The 23,157-nt window shown below is 38.4% G+C and overlaps 2 protein-coding genes across 3 annotated transcripts; both read right to left on the bottom strand.

Annotated features, from left to right (window-relative positions):
• Positions 1-3,846: 3,846 nt before the first annotated feature.
• LOC143562664 (protein FAR1-RELATED SEQUENCE 5-like) lies at positions 3,847-5,500 on the bottom strand. Its single transcript, XM_077050409.1, has 3 exons — positions 5,354-5,500; positions 4,664-5,233; positions 3,847-4,557 (listed from the first exon to the last, which is right to left on the bottom strand). Exons 1-3 carry the CDS (start codon positions 5,498-5,500, stop codon positions 3,847-3,849), a joined length of 1,428 nt encoding a protein of 475 aa, XP_076906524.1.
• An 11,447-nt stretch (positions 5,501-16,947) lies between these two features.
• Positions 16,948-19,272, bottom strand: LOC143562663 (uncharacterized). Of its 2 annotated transcripts, none has more exons than XM_077050407.1 (7): positions 19,107-19,272; positions 18,433-18,588; positions 18,281-18,358; positions 18,139-18,204; positions 17,971-18,036; positions 17,422-17,898; positions 16,948-17,321 (listed from the first exon to the last, which is right to left on the bottom strand). In XM_077050407.1, exons 1-7 carry the CDS (start codon positions 19,266-19,268, stop codon positions 17,298-17,300), a joined length of 1,029 nt encoding a protein of 342 aa, XP_076906522.1. In that variant the 5' UTR covers positions 19,269-19,272; the 3' UTR covers positions 16,948-17,297. The 2 variants fall into 2 exon arrangements, with proteins under 2 accessions (XP_076906522.1, XP_076906523.1); XM_077050408.1 differs by having other exon boundaries at positions 16,948-17,309.
• Between the last annotated feature and the right edge of the window lie 3,885 nt (positions 19,273-23,157).

The following is a 23,157-nucleotide window of genomic DNA, read 5'->3' as shown; positions in this document are numbered from 1 at the left end:
CGGTATACAGTTATCGTCGATGGAGTGTACCAAGAAGTTTGTAGGAATACAAAAGACTTGGGAAGATAAGTACCCGGGAACATATGTTACACCATCTGAGATAGCTGAAAAGATTGAAGATAATCGTGAGGACGGTGGGATAATGTTCAAGCTTGACTTTTTGGCGATGTTCCCTAGCGCGATGGGGGAGATTCAACAGGCGGGGAAGTGCAAGCTTGAATTAATTCATCACATAAGACAACGACACAAACATTTGGAGCTTTGACATTGGCTGGTGCTCCTGCATCGTCGACTCGATGAAAAAATGCAAGTCTGGTTGGAGAAGATGCGACCTGAAATCAATGTTCACCGGCCCCTTGACGATACTTGTGGTACGAATTTCATTAAATAAATTATTGTAAATTTTTTTAGCATTATTTAACGTGCGTGTATCTAACAGTTGTAAAAAATGACAGTTAACCTATGTGGATAGAGTTGTATCTCCCAGGTTTAATGCGGAACGTAGCATGAGCCCGATAAAATTTTGGAGCATGGCAAATTTGCAAAAAAAGGGAGAAGTTAGAAAAGAAACATGGAGGTTTTGGACAGAGTGATATGAGGGATATTTATTTGGGCGTTGATGGAGATGAAAGCGAGAACGAAATAGAGATTAACAAGTTTGCAAATATGTATAGCCTGAATGATCTGACGGTACGAGTTACAACCATCACACGTGTATATATTTAGTATAATGGGACTATTAGCATTAATTAATTATGATGTGCTTTTTTATTAACATGGACATGTGACCAAGCTTGACACGCTATTCGAATCTGCCATCAAAGACAAAAAAAAGTAATCGAAGGAGCTCTGCGTGAAGCACATTCGGCTTTTCCAAACATTAGCGAGATAAAGACTTTTGTTGACAGGTATAAAAACTTATACAAAGATGTTGTGAACGTTGAGGGTGACAATGCGAATGTTGATGGTGAGAAGATTGAAGACGAGGCTGAAGAGGAGGAGGGTGACAATGTGAACGTTGATGGTGAGAAGATTGAAGACGATGCTGAAGAGGAGGAGGGTGGTTTGAAGTTGGATGACATGATAAAGAATATCACAGCTAAAACAAAAGAAGTCGATAATGAAAACCTAGTTTCAGTCTCGGTTTCAGCTCCCAAGAATCAGGTGGCATGGACAACAACACGAATGCTAATGAAAACACGGGTATAGTGTCATGCCAACCTGTTGACGTAGATCAGGTGATGAGTGATGAAGAAATGATGGTTTGTCGGTACCTAAGAGGACCGATAGAGTTTAAAAAGAATAAGGAAAGAAATAGCACAAGGTTGAAATCTACAAAACTTTCGAAGAAGGAAGAAGATGGGATTGTTGATAAAACATTCAGGTAAAAATGTTTTATTAAATTTTTATACACGTATTATGTTTGTAATTACATATGAAAACACAGTAGTGCGTGTATGTAGCAATATGCACATATATTAATGCATATACGTAACACGTTAATATGGCAGCGGCGTGTATGTGTACGGTTCATGAAACATTATGTAAGTATTTATGTTTCATGCATACAAGTTATTAAGCTGGTGCATATATACACTTACTATATTAATGCGTATACGCATTAAAGTGCGTATGCGTGCTGTTAATTATACATGCGTGAATAATACGTATATGTACTATATAAACATATATATAATGTTAGTATTTGTTATCATTTTAATATTATACAGAAAGGATATGTTTGACGCCGACTATGGTGATTTCACGAGAGCTTATTTGTTGGAATCTTTGTTGTCGAGTAATCCGGTTCAGCAAAGCGTGGTTGACTATTGGGTCACGGTTTTAAACTATCAAGAACAGTTTAGAAGCCTGGGGTCAATAAACTGTTTATTTTGTCGCGCATCAACGATTGTAAGTCTACAGTATATATCGCCTTAAAATAATTTGAATAACACTTATATAAATTAATGTTGAAGTGACATTAATTAATCGTGCAAGATTGGATGGATGATTACCAAAACGAAATCAACAGATGTACAAAGAGTAGACACGTTTCAAAAAAATTTGTTGTCTGTGCTAAATAATGATAAAATCAAGATGGGTTTACGAGAGTATGATGCGGTGGTGTTGCCGATTTTTGAAAAAAAAAATCACTTTTATGTAATTACGTTTGACATGAGGGACGCTGGTGTTTATATTTTCGACAATATGGCAAAGACCGTGCATGGAGTTAGAAACAACACTGTTTACGCAGATAAAAGCACGCCGTACAAAGTGGTAAGTCAAAGCACAATATAAAAATATTATTAGTGATGAATACAAGTAGGCAGTCGGTGATACACATGTTTAGTATGTTAACAAATTGAACGTGTAATACATTATAAATATATACTGTTGTCATACACGTTTGTTATAATGATTTTTTTTTTCGTTTACACAGATTGACATATTCAGCAGGTACTTGACATTGGTTGGGCACCCAAAGGCGAAAGAGATTAGGCTTACATGGTGCCAACAAGAGTGAATTAACCATGGAAAACATCAAGCAACGTAACAGATTGTGTTGTATTCGCGATGCGACACATGGAGTGTTATAGAGGAGGAGATCATGTCGAGTGCGACTTCAGTGTGGAAGAGGACAGAAAGGTAGAGCATATCAATATTCTCAGAATGAAGTACATAGCCCGCATACTGCTTTTGGGAGTAAACAAAGTAAGAGGTGACATGTTGGCGGATGCTAGGGATTGGGAAAACAGAAAACCAAAACAAGTTGTGGCTAAAAAGGTTCGTTTTAAGGAGGGTTGATGGATAGTTTTGTGTTTATTGATAGTTAAGAATGGAACAAATGGTAATTGGGTAAAAAACATATGGTGTAAGGTAGTTTATGACATGCTTATTTTGTTTGTTTTGACATGTGTAATTGAATTAGATGGTTGGATGGTATGGTTTTAAGCATTTGTCTTGATTGTTTTGATATTTGCAAGTGAATGGAACAGTTGAATGGTATGGATGCAAGTGTTTGTGTTAGTTGAATGTGTGTAAAAATGCATAGGGAATGTGCAACGTATATGTAGAAGGCACGCATACGATGTTGGACACGTAAATATAACGTCTGACTAGTACAATATACATTGAAAGTGTGATGCACACGTGTAACATGAAAACATAACAAGGATATATATAGGTACCAATGTGTGATGCACACGTGTAATATGAGAAAGGATAGATAGGGACCAATGTGTGATGCACACATGTAACACGAAAACAAAAGGATAGATATGAACCAATGTGTGATACACACATGTAACACGAAAACATAGTAAGGATAGATAGTGACCATACATTACATTATACAATTTGGAGATTAAGAAACATGTATAGTTGTATTAAATAAGAGGCGCGAATAAAAAAGAATGAAAATGTGTATACGCATTATAATGCGTACACGCAACATGATAATCAGTATAACATCAAAAAGAGTGTGTAAATGCGTATACGTAATACAGTATTCAGAACGTAGAATGTAAACAAACATAAGTAATAAAAACCATACAACACACAAATGATAATGCACGGGTCAAAAAACATGCGCAAACGATATATAACACGCAAGTACACCCGTCTAAAACGGTTTAAACGCAAATATAAAAATAAAAATATTAATCTGTATTACACAAACATAAGTTTCATTGCGCTGTACTAGCAGTCATTTCAAAAATTATTAAAAGGCATAATCGTCTAATACAAAATCGTGAGATGCGCTTATTGAATATATAACAATGCAATGCGCGTATGTAATATAAAGTGCATAAAATAAAGCATGCATGTAATATAGAATGCATAAAATCAAGTAGAAGCAACGCGGTTGGACCGTGTTGCATAACGGTTGACAGAACGGTTGGCGGATGACCCGGCAACAACAATATCAACTAAAACAGCAGTGGCGGCGGCGGCCGCAGCGGCTTCTTTAGCAGCTTTGACCTTTTCACAGTTACGGGAGTCATGATCGGTCACGTATTTGTTGCATTTGTGACACAAACTTGGTTTTTTGTTACAATTTTCCAGCACTTTTTCAACTACGCCGACCTGACGTTTAGTACCAGACCACTTATTTTTAATACTAGTCGGTGGCTTGATAGTCACATCAACCGTGTCAGGCTGTCCAACAAGCTCACTTATAATCGAACGCTTACTGTTACAAGGTGGCTCAGACGGGAACTCTTTAAACACCTTGTCTTTTATATCTTTAAGCTGGACAAAGAGGGAATTGAGGCAATCCGGTTTGTGTCTCAGTCGGTCAGCACATTCGGTTAGTAATTTAAACATGTTGCGTCTAATAACGGACTCCTCGTCATCTTCAGCCAAATATCTGTTCGAGATGTCATGAACCCTGTCCGGAATCACGTTTCTCATCCATCGAGTAGGCAGGTATTTGTCAGGTATCATTTCGACCTCTTTGTACCTAAACACGCAAAAAGCATGTCTACACAGATATCCAACACGCGTGAACCCCATGCACGAGCAAGAAACAGTTGTATCGTGTGCATTAAAGTCGACCTACATATTTAACCAACAATATAAAATGAAAAAATAAGGTGAATGCCGATGAATGTAAGCGTTAACATGTAAACATAAAATTAACTGAAAACGTAAACACACTTACCACGTAATTTTTGACTACTTTGAATCTTTTGTTGGTATGTGCAATGTTGAATTTCTTAATGGCGTCTAATTCCAAAGAACATGTAATATAACACTGCCTCATTCCTCTGTAAATTTCCTTTTGAACCTCCAGAAATATTTTGCGTGTATATATCTTGGACGCGTGTATTTCCAAAAGCAGTTTTTCGGGCATTTTCGGTGTCATTGTACTAGTTTCAATGTCAAGCTCGAGTTGAGTTTTTCGTTGTCTATCAAGAGCAGTGCCAAAACACAATAGAAACTGGACAAGCGTGTTGGCATGACTGGTGTTGACCTTAAAAAGAGAATTAGAGCTCTCACATCTCGATGTGGTTTTCATAAGGCAACACCATTGTATTTCTCTGAAATAACAAGGGACCCACTGCTTCCTTATTGCATAAATCTCGATAAGCCAATGATGATCACTCAAGTTAAGGTCATCAATAAGCAATTTCCACTGCTCTTCAAATGTAGAAGGTGTTATAAACAAGTTCCACACTAGTTTATGTATGGAAACTCGCAAATCCGTATTTGCTAATAAGTCACCCGAAATCTGTTAGAAATTGTACGAGCGTTACATACGTGCATCGTATATAACAAAAAATAAAAAATTAAAACAAAAAATAAAATAATCATACCTTTAATGGTATCTTCTTAACAATGTGCCACATACAAAGTCGGTGAATTGACTGTCAAACACAACACGAACAGCTTGTTTCACCGCAACATCTTGATCGGTTAAAACGAGTTTGAGCTGTTTTTTATGTGTTTTTGAGAAACTTGTCGAGTAACCACTTGTAGGACTCGATAGTCTCGTCATATATTAGACCAACACCAAATGTCACACACTTCTTATGATGATCCACTCCAGTAAATGGTACAAATATCATGTCGAATCTGTCATATAATTACAAAAAAAAGAGAAAAAAGATGTTACATAAAATGCATACAAGAAACACGTATAAAAACATGTGAATGGAATGTTGGTATCAAACAGGTGTGACGGTAGTACAATGTGCAGTTAAAAATGGTTAACATCATAAATATATACGTGTAATGCATTTGTGTATCGATCACTTACTTGTTGGTACGGTATGTTGCATCAAAACCTAAAACCTCCCCGAACGCATCAAGTTGCATTTTGAAACGTCTTCAGCCCAAAATATATACCAGAGTTGTAACATCCCGAAATTTCTAAAATAATATTAATTACATTATTTGTGATCAGTGAGGAAGTTTACTCGGGTTAGCGGGGAAATAATAAATAAAGTAGGAGTTAGTATGGGTCGGGCTAGTGTTGGGTAATGGATGTGGGTTATGGACTTGGGTTAATAAGAAAGGAAGATGGACCATGGGTTCAAGCCCATGATCCATAATATATAAACCTTAAACTCCCATTTTCCATTCATTTCACACATATTCCATACACCACCAAAACACACACTTAGCTCTCTCTCATCCTACTTTCTCTCTCTAGCCGAAATAGAAGAAGAATCGATTCCCGACCCGAGGTAATGATAGTATGATATTGTAGAGATCCAAACCCGTTAGATCTAGTCGTGAAACTACGAGCCGACACCTTAAACCGTTAACGTCACGAGATCCGGGTGGAATCGGGTATAAACCGGTCAAAAGATGAGCTAGGGGGTCACCCAAGCTCAGATCTGGATCAAACGGGACGAAAAAAGGTGAAAAATGGGGTAAAACACGCTTTTCCGGCCACCACCCGGTTTTCCGGCATGGCGGTGCCGAAAAGACGGCGCCGAAAAGATGGGGTACGAGGTAAGGATGATAGAGAACATTCTCTGACATTCTGACCTAATCCTCGGCGCGTGTGTAACGAATTCATTAAGCAATTCGTTAAGGAAGAGTTAAATCGATACGGGAGTTAACGAATGAGCTCTCATTCGTTAGGCTAATTCGTCATGTCAATTCGTTAAAGAAGAGGTGACGAATTAGAATCAGTTCGTTAAGTAATTCGTTAACGGAGAATGAACTCCAATTCGTTAAGATGACCATATCGTTATAAAGCCCAATTCGTTATGAGGACTGGTTCGTTACAAGGTCCAACTCGTCATGCTAAGATAACGAATCAGGTGATTCGCTACTCACCATTCGCTATGTTAGGATAACAAATCAGGTAACGAATTAGGTCATGAATCAGGTAACGAATTAGGCCATGAATCAGATAACGAATTAAGCTTAATTCGTTATAGCGAGCAAGTGAGCGAAGTAGGAAATAATTTAAAATTCTAATGGAAAATGTGTTAAGACAGTTAATGGAAAAAAAAAATTCCAAGCTGACCTGGCAGCTCGACTCCAGCCAGGGGCTCTGCCCCTTGGACCCTACTAGGGGTTGCCTCCCCTAGAACCCCGCTGCCAGGGGCGCTGCCCCCGGACCCTCGTTCGTTGGGGGTTATAATTAAATTAGAAACGCGATATGGGCAGCGATAGATAGTTGATACATGTAATTGTTATACAGTTAGTCGTGCACAGCTCAAGAAGGAATAGCCATTAACGGAAGGAGTAACCGAATTCAGGTGAGTTTCTAGCCCCATTTCTTGTTATGTTTTCGGGGCTGTGTGCATACTCGATGTGATAGTTAATACACTAACCTTAATTGGTAAATGTATGGCATGTATGATTTATATGTTATCTATATATGTCTTGAATGAGAATGAAAGCTTGTTAGTACGTGAACGATCTTCGGATATTGCATGTACTGCCAGGTTAATAAAATAGATATGAATATTGTATGTAATGTAAATATGAGGGCTTGTCGGTACGTGAATGATCTTCGAATATTGCACGTACTGTCAGGTTAATAAAATAGATATGAATATTGTATGTAATGTAAAGATGAGGGCTTGTCGGTACGTGAACGATCTTCGGATATTGCACGTACTGTCAGGTTATAAATATAGATTTGAATATTGTATGTAATGTAAAGATGAGGGCTTGTCGGTACGTGAACGATCTTCGGATATTGCACGTACTGTCAGGTTATAAATATAGATTTGAATATTGTATGTAATGTAAAGATGATTGCTTGTCGGTACGTGAACGATCTTCGGATATTGCATGTATTGCCAAGAATAGTGATTGTCTCCTTATATGGATATTAAATAATAAATTATGTACAGAGTTCCTTCTATGGATAATATATATAGAGTGTTCATTCTTTGGAAAGTATAGTGTTCCTTTAATGGAAAGCATAGTGTTCCTTTAATGGAAAGCATAGTGTTCCTTTATTGGAAAGTATAGTGTTCCTTCTATGGAAATATATAGGATGTTCCTTCTATAGAAGTATATAGAGTGTCCTTCTATAGAGAATTTATACAGAGCGTCCTTCTATGGAATATATATAGCATGGGCAATAGCCATGGTTCTTTTAATAGATATTATGTGACGTTCCTCTTATGGATATTTATACAAGGTTAAGATATTAATATGTATCTTCGGATATGTATATATATAAATGTAATTGTATGTATGGTATGATGTATGATAAACTAGAACTCACTCAGCGTAGCTGACTTTTAGTATGCACGCAGGTAAATGTGTTTAATGGGCTAGCATGAGGAGGGCACATGGCACGGATTGAACGGCTAGCATCTGAAGATGGACGAAATGATGTTTTAAATGTAATGTTTTATGTTATTGTTTTAAAGAAAATATTAATGTTTTGTATCGAATGATTAAAATTAACGTTTCCGCGAAAGTTTTTAACTAACTCTGATATTTAGAACTGTGATTATGAGTATATCCAACGCTAAAGAAGTGCTACCGGGATCAAGGCCTTACAAGAGTTCACCTCCAACAACTTTGTACTCAAACGCGAAATTTGGCAAGTTGACCGAACGAGACGTCAACGTGTCCACAATCATTTGCGCATCTCTGTCAGCGATAAAGAGGCGGACATCCCTAGTAGCATTTTGGAAATCAGTTTTAGTACCATGAATGTTATGAGACCCGATCTTTAACGAACATTGCAAGTTATGCGCAATGCTTGGACCAATTTTGTTTAAACTTAGCTTGTGAATGAAAATGCATTCAGAAAACCCAATTTCTCTAGAGAGAGACTAGAGAGAGAGAGCTTAAGTGTGTATTTTGAGGGTGTATGGAGTATGTGTAAATGAGGAATTAAGTGGTGGTTATGGTTTATATATTTAGGGATCATGGGCTTAAGCCCATGGTCTTTTTCCTTCTTTCATAACCCAAGTCCATAACACATATCCATTTAACCCAACACTAGCCCGACTTATAATAACTCATATTTCATTTATTAACCGAAACTAGAAAACAGGATGTTACAAGTCTTGCCTCCTTAAAGAGGTTTCGTCCCCGAAACCTAACTATTACATAAACAAATCTGGATAAAACTTGTGCATCTTTTCTTCAACTTCCCAAGTAGCATCTGATCCTTTGCGGTGCTTCTATATCACTTTCACTAAGGGTATAAGCTTGTGTCGTAGTTGCTTCTCCTTGCGATCAACTATCTCGATTGGTTGTTCAATGTAGTTCAACTGTTCATCAACCTCAATGTCCATTAATGGCACGTGCGACGTGTCATCAGCCAGACATTTTCTCAGATAAGAAACATGGAAGGTTGAGTGAATTCCCTCTAACTCTTCCGGCAAATCTAACTTGTAAGCCACTTCACCTACTCGATCTAAAATCTTGAACGGTCCAATGTACCTCGGACTCAACTTTCCCCTCTTCCTAAAACGAATAATTCCTTTCCAAGGCGAGACCTTGAGCATCACATTGTCACCAACGTTAAACTCAGTCGGCTGTCGCCGCTTATCGACATACGACTTCTGTCTGTCTTGAGAAGCTTTCATTCTTGCCTTAATATGATCAAACTTTGAAGAAGTTTCTTGGACAACTTCCAGACTTCCCATCTCCTTTTGACCAATCTCTCCCCAACATACCGGAGTTCTACAACGTCTTCCGTATAACATCTCGAATGGTTGCATACCAATACTTGAATGGTAGCTGTTGTTGTAGAAGAATTCTGCTAGATGTAGATGATCATCCCAACTTCCACCAAAGTCTAAAACACAAGCACGTAGCATATCCTCAAGGGTTTGGATCGTCCTTTCAGACTGTCCATCTGTTTGGGGATGATACGCCGTACTGATGTTCAATCTTGTTCCCATAGCTTCATGGAACTTCTTCCAAAACCTCAAAGTAAACCGAGTATCTCTATTAGACACAATCGATAAAGGCACCCCTTGCTTAGATACAACCTCTTTAATGAACAAGCTTGCTAACGTTTCTGACGAGATAGCCTCTCGTATAGGCAGAAAGTGAGCACTCTTGGTTAAACGGTCCACAATCACCCAGATGATATCATGAAGCTTAGCTGTACGAGGTAGCTTAGTTATGAAATCCATGGTGACGTGTTCCCATTTCCATTCTGGTATCTCCAAAGGTTGTATCTTTCCATAAGGCTTCTGATGCTCTGCATTGATTTGTAAACAAGTTAAGCACTTACTGACATAATCTACCACATCATTATTCATCCCGGCCACCAGTAGTCTCTTTTCAAATCTTGGTACATCTTCGTAGTTCCTGGATGAATCGAATACCTTGACTTATGAGCTTCATCTAAGATTCAACCTCTGAGATCTCCATGGCGTGGGATCCACAACAGTCAAACCTAGTCTTAACACCATGAGTGTTTTCCATAAATTCGTTTTGCTGACCGAAAATTCTTTCTTTCTTCACTAGCCCTTCATCTACCAGCACCTCTGATTGCACTTTGACGATCTCTTCAAATAGGCTTGAGCTCATAATCAACTGGTATGACTTCACTTTTGCAATGACTTCCTCATTCTTACGGCTTAGCGCGTCGGCGACCACCTTAGCTTTACCAGGATAATACTTAATGTCGCAGTCATAATCCTTATCAATTCTAACCACCTTCTTTGCCTCATGTTCAATTCTTTCTGCTCGAAGAAATAGTTTAAACTTTTATGATCTGTGTAAATGGTACACTTAGTACCGTACAGATAATGCCTCCATATCTTGAGAGCATGCACTACTGCTGCTAGCTCTAAATCATGCATCGGATAAGTACTCTCATGGACTTTCAACTGTCTAGAAGCGTAAGCTATCACCTTTCCTCGTTGCATCAACACGCAACCTAACCCACGATGCGAAGCATCAGTAAAAACAACCAAATCCTCGTCACCATCGAGTAAAGCAAGGATTGGAGCTTGCGTGAGTCTCTTCTTTAACTCTTGAAAAACCTCTTCTTGAAACTTACCCCAACTGAATACTATCGACTTTCGGGTCATACCGGTTAACGGTGCGGCTATCTTGGAGAAACCTTCGATGAATCTCCAATAGTAGCCAGCAAACCGTAAGAAGCTTCGTATATCAGTCGGATTCTGTGGAGTCTCCCAATTTGTTATAGCTTCAATCTTAGCTGGGTCCACGGTATTCCCTTCAGGATTGATCACGTAACCTAGGAATTGCACTTCTCGCAACCAAAACGCGCACTTCGAAAACTTAGCGTACAACTTTTCTTTTTTCAGAGTCTCCAATACCTCTCGCAGATGCTCAGCATGATTAGACTCTCTTCTGGAATAAATCAATATATCATCGATGAAGACGATAACTGACTTATCCAACATTGGCCGACACACCCTATTCATCATGTCCATAAATGCTGCGGGATCATTCGTTAGACCGAATGACATTACGAGGAACTCGTAGTGTCCATACTGCGTCCGAAACGTTGTTTTAGGGATGTCTGCCTCCTTCACTTTCAACTGATGATAGCCTGATTTGAGATCTATTCGTGAGAACCAACTTGAGCGTTGCAGTTGGTCAAACAGATCATCAATCCTGGGCAAAGGATATCTATTCTTCACCGTAAGCTTGTTCAACTCACGATAGTCTATGAACATCCTCATATTTCCATCTTTCTTCTTCACAAACAGCACTGGGGCGCCCCAAGGGAAACACTTGGTCTTATGAAACCTTTGTCGAGGAGTTCTTGCAGTTGGGACATCAATTCTTTCATCTTAGACGGTGCTAGATGGTAAGGCGCTTTCGCAACGGGCTGGGCTTTTGGTACTAAGTCTATCTGGAATTCTATCTCACGCTCCGGTGGCAACCCGGAAGATCTTCAGGGAATACTTCTGGGTAGTCGTGCACGATGGGAACATCTTTCATTTCTTTCGTCTCGGCCATAGCGTTGACAACATACGACAGGTAGGCACCGCACCCTCGCCTTAATAACCCTTCGGCTTTTATCATCGAAATGACGTTAAACCCTGAACTTTCATTATCTCCATAAACCGTCACGGCACTACCATCCAAGGACTTTAGCTTTATTATCCTACTATTACATACTATCTGAGCTTCGTATTCATACATCTAATCCATTCCCAAAACTACATCAAACCCTCTAAGGTCATAACATACAAGGTAACATGGAACTCATGTCCCTCTAAATCTATCTTACAATTCTTAACCATTTTCATTATTCCCACCGAGGTGTCACTAGCGGTTTTTACTATGAAGGTTTCAGACACTCGGCAACATTTCATTTTAGCTAGTTTACTAAATGTCGTAGCTACAAAACTTCTATTCGCACCCGAATCAAATAATACTGAAGCAGAAATACCTTTACTAAGAACGTACCAGTCACAACATCAAGAATCTGCCTAGCTTGTTCCTGGGTCAGCATGTAGGCTCTAGTCCTCAGCCTTGCTTGATCAACGTCTTTCTTCCCACTACCTCCAGCTTCCCCTTCTGTGCATTCCCTTGCAAAATGACCCATCTTACCGCACTTATAGCATGCGAGTTTTGCATTGCATTCATTAGCATAATGCCCCATCTTCCCACACTTATAGCAGGCATTTGTCCCCATCCTGCACTCTCCACCATGAGCCTTTCCACATTTGTGGCACACGTACGAACCAGTACCCCACTTTCACTCGCCACCGTGTACCTTTCCAAATGTCTTACATGTCTTTCTCCCCACACCTTCTGCTTCTTGTCCCTAGAGTTCCATAACTGAGTACCTGGGCGCTTGACAGGAGCGACCCATTTCTTATCCTTCTTCTCTTCCACCATCACATCATCTGCCAACAAGTCATCATAAACCATTTCTGCGAGTCCTACAGCAGAATCAAAAGTACCCAGTCTACCAGCCTTGACCAAGACGCGAACCTTCTGCGGTAGTCCCCTAAGGTAACACTTGATCCACTTGGCATCAGTGTTCACCATGTATGGCACCAGCCTAGACAGGCGGTTGAACTCAGTGGTGTATTCGCGGCGTGTTTTTCGCCTACCTTTAGACTCAAGAACTTCATTTCAACCCTTTCAACCTCTGCATCCGGACAAAACTTCTTCATCGCCAATCCCTTCAGATCGTCCCATCTCAAAGCCTTGATCTCTTCTCGACTCTTCATCTGCTCAACCGACTCCCACCACTACATTGCCTCCTCACCAAACGATTGGGTAGCATACCCCACAGCTTGATCGGGACGGCACTCGCTAATGCGGATAACCTTGTCCATAGTAGTTATCCATGGAGAGTAGCGATTACGTCTCCCAAGCCAATCAGCTTAGGCAGGTCACAACCCTTGAAGGACTTATAGTTGCACCCATCTCGGCCCCTTTTCTTGTCATCAACCTTCATTGACTTAACCACGCTTGATTCTTCCCCCTCCCCTTCATCATTTTTCTTACCATCTCCTTCATCCTTTCAGCGGTTCTTTCACGGCCTCCAGCAGACCCTTCAGCATTCCAGTTCTTCGCAACAGCTGCTACCGCTTGAGCAATGGCAGCTTGAACAGCAGGGTGGTCAAGTTGATATCCCTCGTTGTTACTCGGATTTGGACCAGCTGCACTTCCTTCTCCCTCATTGTTAGTAGCCGCTTCTACTGACGGTTCGCGGACAACGCATGGCCTACCACGACGTCTGGCACGTCCCCCCCTTTCTAGTAGCTTTCTTTTCTCTAGCCGTACGTATTCTATAAGGAAACACAAACGTCATCACTTAACGAACCATTTAGTATAAGGATAGTAAGGCTAACAGGTAATAACAGTGGCCAGTTGTGATTAGCTGATCACATTACTTTCCGTGTCCTATACATTTCCCTTTATGAGTCTATTTGTGCTGGTTCTACTCTTAAACAGTTAATCAATCAAATAATCAGAAAAATCCTATCCCTACCTACACATATCCTTCCTTTAGCAATTAAGCTAACATTAACATTCATTATTCAACCATATACTTTACTGTTACTGAGCTTGCTTGAGTGACACATGACATTCTCGTACTGGCATCTTCTTTCTTTTCTTACTTTTATCCCATTCTCTGTTCGAGTCTAAGTGTGTAGGATGCTTAAATCTCTCGAACTTTGCTCTGATACCAACTTGTAAGGCCCCGTTACCGGTGCCCTACTTTAGACATTGGATTTACTCATAAACACAGTTCTAGATATTAGAGTTAATTAAAACTTTCGCGGAAAAATAAACCTTCAACCATAACATTTTACATAACCCTCAAATCTTGTCTTATAAAACATTCATAGTCATTTAAAGCAAAACATAGTCTTTAAAACATCACAACATTTCTTCGAGATGCCAGTATCTTCGGTTTCATGCCATGTGTCTTCAATCACGCGAGCTGCCTCAACCTATTTGCTTGCGTGCATACTAAAAGTCAGCTACGCTGAGTGAGTTTTAGTTAACCACAACTTACTTTACATACACATATACGTGCCCGAAGGTAGGCATTACATACATAATCTGTTCATATTTTGTTCATATACATTCATAGCTAACCTTACATTATAAAGGGCATTTCACCCTACATACCTCGGATATTATTAGGGTTCGGTCTCCCTTCATCCTTGGATATTATTAGGGTCCGGTCTCCCTTCATCCTCGGATATTGGTCGGGTACCCTCCATCCTCAGATATTATTTGGGTCTGTTCACCCTTTCTTCCATACCTTCATACCATACCTTTCTATATACATAATTGTATGTTTCATGCATACATACATCATTCATTCTTCATATATAATAATTTTATCGTCAAACCTTTACCTGGCAGTACATGCAATATCCGAAGATCGTTCATGTACTATTTACATACCATACATATATAACTCATACATCATACATACTTCATTCAAACATCAATCATACACCATATATATAATTCATATCTATAGCTACCACCTGACGGTCCATGCCATATCCGAAGATCGTTCATGCACCGTCAAGCAATCATCATACATAATTCATATAAGGGATACACTTACCACTTAAGGTAAGTGTATTAACTATCACGTCGAGTATGCACACAGCCCCGAAAACATAACAAGGAAGTGGGGCTAGAAACTCACCTGAAGTCGGTTACGTTCACCGTTAATAGTTATTCCTTTCTTCAGTTGGGCACGGCTAACTGTATAATAATTACATGCATCAATTAACTATCACTACTCATCTCGCGTTTCTAGTACAATTATAACCCTCAACGAACGAGGGTCCGGGGGTAGCGCCCCTGGCAGCGGGGTCTAGGGGCGGCAGCCCCTAGCAGGGTCCAAGGTAGAGCCCCTGGCTGGGGTCGAGTGCCAGGTCAGCTTGGAATAATTTTATTTCCATAACTATCCTAACACATTTTTCATTAGAATTTTGAATCATCAATAAATTAGCTAACTTAAAAGTTCAAAGGCTTATTTGTAATTAAATCATTCTTTTTCTAAGTCCAGGGACCATTATGTCATTTTGTCAAACTTTTAATTCGTCACTTGGTTCTTAACGAACTGGCTTAACTTTGCGAACTGATTCTTATAACGAATCAGTTCATGTAATGAATTGGACCTCCTAATTCGTAATCTCTGATAACGAATGACTATAACGAATCAAGGGTAATTCGTTATCTTTTTCCCTTAACGAATCGGATACGAACTAAAGCTAGTTTGTTACGCTCCCTTAGACGAATCAGCTAGCGAATCAACTCTGATTCGTTAACCTTTCGTTAGCGAACTAGGGTTAGGTCAGGGAATGTCAGAACATTCCCTGACATCTCTTACCTCGTACCTAACTTTCTGGTGCCGTCGCCGGAAAACCGCGGATTCGCCGGGAAAAACGAGTTTTAACTCGCTTTTCACCGTTTTTCGTCCCGTTCGATCCAGATCTGAGTTAGGGTGATTCCTAAGCTCATCTTAGGTTTGGTTTATACCCGAATCCACCCGGATCTCATGACTTAAACGGTTTAATGGTGTCGGCTCGTCGTTTCGTGACTATATCTAACGGTTTAAGCTCATGTAATATCATACTATCATTACCTTGGATCGGGATCGGTTTTCCTTGGAGATTTCGGCTAGAGAGAAAGAGACTAGAGAGAGAGCTTAAGTGTGTGTTTTGAGGGTGTATGGAATATGTGTAAATGAGGAATTAAGTGGTGATTATGGTTTATATATTTAGGGATCAAACTTAAGCCCATGGTCTTTTTCCTTCTTTCATAACCCAAATCCATAACCCATATCCATTTAATCCAACATTAGCCCGACTTATAATAACTCATATTTCATTTATTAACCGAAACTAGAAAACGGGATATTACAACAATATCAATGTGTTAAATTTTCCATTCTAACCGTTATTCCAACATTTTATTCAACACATACCCACATACCTTTGTGTACCCACTTTTCCAATCATGTTTGGACTATTTATCTCAAAATTGCTTATAAAATCTTAATTCTGTTATTTGTTTATCTAGCTTATCTTAGTCCCTTTGCATGTGATTTGGAAAAATCATCCTCTCTTCACTTATAAGTTGATGTTTACATTTCATCAAGGTTCTACAACTGTTAAAACTCGATTTCTTTAACCTGACACTTATTACACACATATCAAAATCTCTTTGTATTTGATCCGTTAAAGAACATCACATTTGTTAAAAAAATTTGAAATAAAATAGTTTCTGAAAGTACTTTTATGTTAAAACTAAAACCATTTTAATTTCAATGAACTGACATTTTCACCCTCTTCATAAAACATCACTTACTGTGAGTTCATTGTTACTTGCTACATTATCTATTTTGTGTTCTTACACTCCTTAATTAGTTCACCAACCCTATGTAATCATAAATTCATAATCATACCTTATAAAACTTTTCATGTTTGTGTTACTACACATTGTCCTGTCTCATGAAACCTTTGTGAGATATGTGACTTGTATAACAAGAACCCTTTGAAATTTTGTAGATAACGTCCAGACCACGCTTACAGACACCAGATGTTCATGGTAAGGGATGAACATTGAACACTGAACTGCAACCTACCAACCCGTTTATTAAACCTTTGTAACTAGCACTTATAGATCAAGACTCTATACCATTAGTCCACTTTCTCCAATACTATATATATATATATATGTACATACTAACATGACAAGCAACAAAACCACCAGTCACCCGCAACAACGCGTGAAAAAGTGGTTAAAACTCGCCTCTGCATTTTCTTTATTCAAGTTTCTTTAATGCATCCTTAGTTGGCGGCAATGAGCATGGTTCTTTAGCCTCGTGACCTGTTTTCTCCTCCTCCGGGCCTCGGCTGCAGCCACCATGTCGCCTAATCTCTTACCTGAGCACACAACTGGAACTTTGTGAATTTTGTGAATATCTCCTACAACCTGTTTGTTATCACCAAATTTATTAGTATCATCATGTTCAATAAGTAGTTCTTCACAACTCACAAGGTTAGTTGTCGACCGGCCACCGCCATCTGGAGGGAAGCCATCGCTAACGGGGAAAAATTGTTGGCATTCACAAGACTCTTTTGGTTTATCATTTAGATTAAAAGAATTAACGCGGTGATGGTTCTCATTGTTATGTTGCGGTAGAGTAAAAAGCCAAGGGTACGGGAGTAAATACAGTGGAGTCCCTGACCCTGGCCCTGGCCCTGGCCTGTTGACTGCCATGGAACTCGCTTCACGAGATGATGAATCGGGTTTGTTGGCATGGGATGGTGAGATTGGGATATGAGATGGTAAAACTATTCGGGCTGGCGGACCACACTGTAATTGGACCGAATTTGGCCATACAACTGGCACAAAAGACGGTCGGATACAACTGTAAAAAGGGGAGTTTGTAGATGATGCGGATATGCTCGGTTCGTTGGTGGTGATGGACTCTTCTCGGGTTTCCTTGGCTTCGTTAGTCACAATCTTCATCTATAGAGAATATTAGATTAAACGAGTTATTATAAACAATTAAACGATCATGTAAAATCATTACATTCTCACCTGTGTTTTCAAACATTCGTTCTTCGCCTTCAAAGAATCAAAATGTTTTGAAACCATTTCCTTTTCCTATTCATGGAAACAAACCATATTCAGTTCAACTGGTATGTTGTATATAAAATTATAAATGCAAGCAAATATTATTTACAGATAAGAGAAATCAATCCAAACCCTTTTCAAATTCTCATTCTCCCAAGATAGATCGACCGCCTTTCTTGATAGCTCCTCAAAAACCGCCTTGCAAAGGTATCAGAAAACCTCATTAACCGCGTTATCTCAACATTTGACAAACAAAAGTCAAAATGAATCATACCTGTCTCCTACGGATTGTTTGTCTAGCTGACTCCCGGTTTGCTATCACCCTGCGTATTTTACGGGCTTCCATTTCAGCCTGTTAAGTTTTAGCATTAGCATAAACTTCGAATCAGATACAGAATGACAACTTATAAAAACATATTTCAATACCTCTGTTAAGTTATGTCTAGATTTTCTCCCACTTGTCACACAATTCGTGGGACCAACAGGATTCAATCTAAGGTCAGTGTTGTGTTCATCTTTGAACGACTTTGCAGTCAAGACACCCGGTTTCTCTGACTTGTTTGCCGTCAAATTCGTCGCCACCTGCTCGTTAACAAGAAAAATCCACAAATTGATTAATGAATCACTCGTTTGTTATTCTGAAGTGACCCTTAAGGACACAAATTTGAAATCTAAATCCTAAACGCTTAAAATCATGTAACCAAAACACGTTACATTTGAACTAATGAACTCAAATTGCCCAACAAATAAGTTAAATGGGTTGTAAACGGACGGGTCGGGTGGGATGTAAAAGTTGCCTATATACTTTCAAGTTAACCAAACATATCGTGTCTCAGATTCTATGCATTGCATACACAACAAAAGTAACACCAAAACTGGATCTAGATATGCTGATAGTGACCTAATAAAGTATTAAGACTACTGCTAGCATTATAAATTATTCTACCTTTATTTAACGAACCTCAAATATGTATATAACCATTGAATTACAAATTATATCTTCCTACTACTTTTCAACTGTTTATTTACAACATCCAAATTGCAAATAGAAAGATATCAACAGTAAATTTCACAGATATTGTTAACAATTAACAAAGTACCTTGCAAGAATTGCCGGAAGAGGAGTTCCGATCGTTGGAGTCGTCCTTAAGTCGTTCACTACCACGAGAAACAGCCGGAACACGAGCTAATCCGGCTAAAGATTCCGCGGCTTCCAACTCAATCTTCACCATGCGGTCATGCTCATTTCTCAAGAAAGCCATAATAATAATGGGGTTGAAGGAAGTTGAAGGAAGATGAGATAAAGTAATTGAAGGAGGTGGAAGTGCATAATAAGATGGCACATGTCCTGCCATGACGACGGTGAAGGTATGAGGAGGTGACACGTATCGGTGTAATACAGGCCACGTTTGTATAGGTGGTAGGCGATTGGGTAATGGATGCACCCGAGACACCTGGGGCTGACAAGTGGCCTATCTTATTATTGTTATGTTATATGTTATGTTATTGTGTACAACCACCACCTTCCTTCCTTCATACCGAGGTTTGTGTTGTGTTGTGTTGTCACACACCGATACTTTTAAACTATTCATGTATCCTCTTTGTCCTTGCCAATATATGCCACTTTTTTTGTTACTATTATATTTCTTTATGTGATCTAGTAAAAGTGTAGAGTTGAATGTTTTGGACATGGGATCGGTTACACTAGGCATTGTTAATATGTTAATTATTGGTTGATTTGTCGTTAGGAGCATTGTTGTGAAACCCGGATTGGACCGGGACCCGTTACAAACACCGGTCCGGTTCTTGGTATTAGCCTGTTATCTAACAGACCGGCCGGTTCAGATTTAGGTTAAAATTAAATTGTGTAGTTAGCTTAGCTTCTACCCCTATAGGTTTGTTTCGATCTTTTATTATTTATAATTTAAATAAATTGTACTCCATCTCTATAGAGTATGGACCACATTTATATTTAACATCCTATTTTAATTTGTTATTTATTATTATTTGTATTAGTTTTGTTTCAAATCCTATTAATTGTATTAGTCTTGTTTATATACGTTTTAATATATTATTTATTTTTTAATAATATATATATATATATATATACATATATATATATTATATTTTATTTATGACGTCATCCGGGTCAAACACTGGTCTGCCCTCCTAAGTTGGTCCGACCTTTAACCAGGTAAGGTGTCCGGGTCGACGTCCAGGTTGGCTCTGAAAACATTGATTACGAGTTCATATATTTATTTTTTATTTTCTGAACATAAACTTTCTAAATCATCGTTACTCACTTAATACGTCTTCTTAAAACTGATAATCAGAATTTGAGAAGAAAAGATTGCTTTGTATTTTTGTATGTTTTACATAAGAACATAGACACCATAATTTATAGGTGTTTTACAATTACAAACAAAAAAGGAAACAAATAATATGTTGCTAATATCCGGCTGTAACGAGCTGTAAACATGGTAAATATGTCAAGTACGAGCTGGGATATGATGATAAAAAAAATGATCCTGTGATTGGCTCTATTTCTTTTGACCTTCCTTTCTAACACTCCCCCTCAAGTTGAGTCGTGGGATCTCCAATACTCAACTTGGCTAGACGCTCGTTGAATATTCTCTTGTTGACTGCTTTTGTTAGGATGTCAGCTAGATGGTCTTTTGATTGTACGTGCGGAATTTCTATTATACATGTTTCTAGTTTTTCTTTGATGATGTTTATATAAACTTCTACATGTTTTGTTAATCATGTTGTACTGGATTTTCATATATTTGAATTGCTGCTTTGTTATTACACATAATTCTGCTAGCTTTGGTTGGAGGGAAACCAATTTCTGTAAGAAGTTTTCGTATCCTTAATACTTCTGTCAAGCCTCGTGCTATGCCTCACAATTTTGCTTCTGCACTTGATAGAGCGACTACCTTTTGTTTTTTGTTTTTCCATGTAACTAAATTTCCGCCAACCATAGTAAAGTATCCTGATGTTGACCTCCTATCACCTCTATCTCTTACCCAATTAGCATCTGTATATTCCTCGACTTCAAGATGAGCATTTGGTTTGAAGAGGACACCATGACCAATTGTACCTTTAAGATATATGATAATCCTTATAGCAACTTCCATATGAGTAACTTGAGGCTTATGCATGAACTGGCTAACTACCCCTACTTCATAGGCTATGTTAGGATGAGTATGAGATAAATATATTAGCTTCCCTACCATTCTTTGATAGCTTTCATTATCTGCTAGCTCTGCTTATCATATGAAGGCCATGGTTAACGATTATTGGAGTATCGACCGGTTTGCAATCCACCATTCCAGTATATGCAAATAGATCGAGAATATTTTTTTTCTAACATATGAAGATGCCTTGCTTGGCTCTAAGAAATTCTATTCCAAGGAAGTACTTAAGTCCCCTCCCCCCTAAGTTTTTCATTTCGAATTATGTGAACATGTTTTTTTCCTGTTTATGCATTTCTTCCTCATCATTTCCTTTAATAATCATATCATCAACATAAATAATCAAACAAGTAACACGATCACCTTTTCAATTAAGGAACAATGTGTGATCTGAGTTACCCTGTTTAAAACAATATTGTGTCATAGACAGGGTAAATCTGCCAAACCACGCTCGAGGAGATTGTTTGAGTCCATAAGGAGACTTTTTTAATTGACAAACTTCTCCGGTTTTAAAGTTTCCTTTGAATCCTGGTGGAGCTTCCATATAGACTTCCTCCTTTAATTCGCCATGTAGACTTCTCCGGTCAAATTTGGACCAAATTTTTGGGGATGTTTCATCCTCCCCACCTTGGAATGAATCTCGTCCTCGAGATTCGTTGTAAATGATTTCTTGCTTACGGTCAGATTCTATCTAATCCGTTCCTTTAGTTTAACTCGAATTGTTTGAATGGTTGCAATTCTTTATTTGTGGTTAACTCACATCTTTGGATGATGTATACAGTTAATACTTCCAGAATGTCATAAGTAATTGTAAATTGCTACGCATAGTGGCCAATTGTGTTACTATTTGCCTTACATTTTGTATTCTAAACATTTACTGCTGTTACAAGATTGCATCTTGGATTCAGTCTATCAAATCCTTTTAATTTGTTCATCTTGAGTCATGTAATACTTTACTTTATGATCTTGACGGATTCCTTCTGTTTATGTTTATTGATTATATCTTTGAACTTTTAAAGTTCAGAGAGCTGATTTTCTTTGAGAAGACATATTCTTTTGTCTTTCATCTTTTCTCTCAATTATTTCTTTGAGGACATAGTATCTAGTATTTCAAAAAAAATTTGAAAATTTTAATTATCTCTTTTCTTTTGAATATAAGCATTGTTGTGTAAAGACACGATCTGTATGCTAATATTTTTCTTTATATACATTAGGGATTTAAATACCCTTACATGATTACAAAATTTCTTGTTTAAAACGAGATTACAAACAGTTTTCAAGAGTTAACTAAACTATTAGTTATTTCTAATGTCTTTGGATCTGGAACATTCATTTGGCATACTCTTGTTTACTTATATTCTTGATTGTCGGATGCATCTTGTATGTTTAACATATTTATCTTAGCCTTTCCTTTCTTAGCATCGCTTCCACTTGTGTTATTTGTCTTATTCGGACATTCTGAACTAAGGTGTCCGTTTTCTCCACAGCTAAAACATACAACTTTTTCCTTGTGAAATTGTCTTCTGAATGACCGAGTTTCTTGCAAAAGTTGCATGTGATCAATGGAATATTTTTGGGAAAGTTGGTTGGTCTTAAACATTTCCCGTGATGTTTTTTGTCATAGCTTGGCAGATTGGTCTTGTAAATTTAAAAGACCCTTCCTCCTTTTCTTTGCTTTTCTTTGTTTTCTTTTCCTTGATTTCTTCTTTCTTTCCTTTGCCATTCTTATCTTCTTCTTGATTTCTGATAAGACCATTCATAAGATAACCGGCTAATTCCACGGCTGAATCAGCGGTTTGAGGCAAATGAGATCATACCATGTCTCTAATTTCCCGAGGTAAACCCCAAATGTAGCAGGTTACTTTATTGGATTCGGGTATTACCAAGTGTGGTACCAATCTACAATACTCATTAAACTTAGTCTTGTATTCCTTGAGATTAGTGCCTTCCACCTTGT

The sequence above is a fragment of the Bidens hawaiensis genome, unplaced genomic scaffold (genome assembly GCF_021521415.1).
Source record: "Bidens hawaiensis isolate Kalapana, Puna unplaced genomic scaffold, B.hawaiensis_p1.1 tig00021045_1, whole genome shotgun sequence".
NCBI lineage: Eukaryota > Viridiplantae > Streptophyta > Magnoliopsida > Asterales > Asteraceae > Bidens > Bidens hawaiensis.
The sequence above is the reverse complement of the archived record's forward strand: the minus strand, read 5'-3'. Positions and strand labels throughout refer to the sequence as shown.

Excerpts from the sequence above, each read along its gene's own strand:
- LOC143562663 (XM_077050407.1), bottom strand. The coding sequence starts at position 19,268 with ATGGCTTTCTTGAGAAATGAGCATGACCGCATGGTGAAGATTGAGTTG. Across the intron at positions 18,205-18,280 it reads AAACAATCCGTAGGAGACAG|GCGGTTTTTGAGGAGCTATC; the intron begins GTATGATTCATT and ends TACCTTTGCAAG. Across the intron at positions 17,322-17,421 it reads GCCGGTCGACAACTAACCTT|TTGTGTGCTCAGGTAAGAGA; the intron begins GTGAGTTGTGAA and ends ACAAAGTTCCAG.
- LOC143562664 (XM_077050409.1), bottom strand. The coding sequence starts at position 5,500 with ATGACGAGACTATCGAGTCCTACAAGTGGTTACTCGACAAGTTTCTCA. Across the intron at positions 5,234-5,353 it reads ACAGTCAATTCACCGACTTT|ATTTCGGGTGACTTATTAGC; the intron begins GTATGTGGCACA and ends AATTTCTAACAG. Across the intron at positions 4,558-4,663 it reads AAGTAGTCAAAAATTACGTG|GTCGACTTTAATGCACACGA; the intron begins GTAAGTGTGTTT and ends TTAAATATGTAG.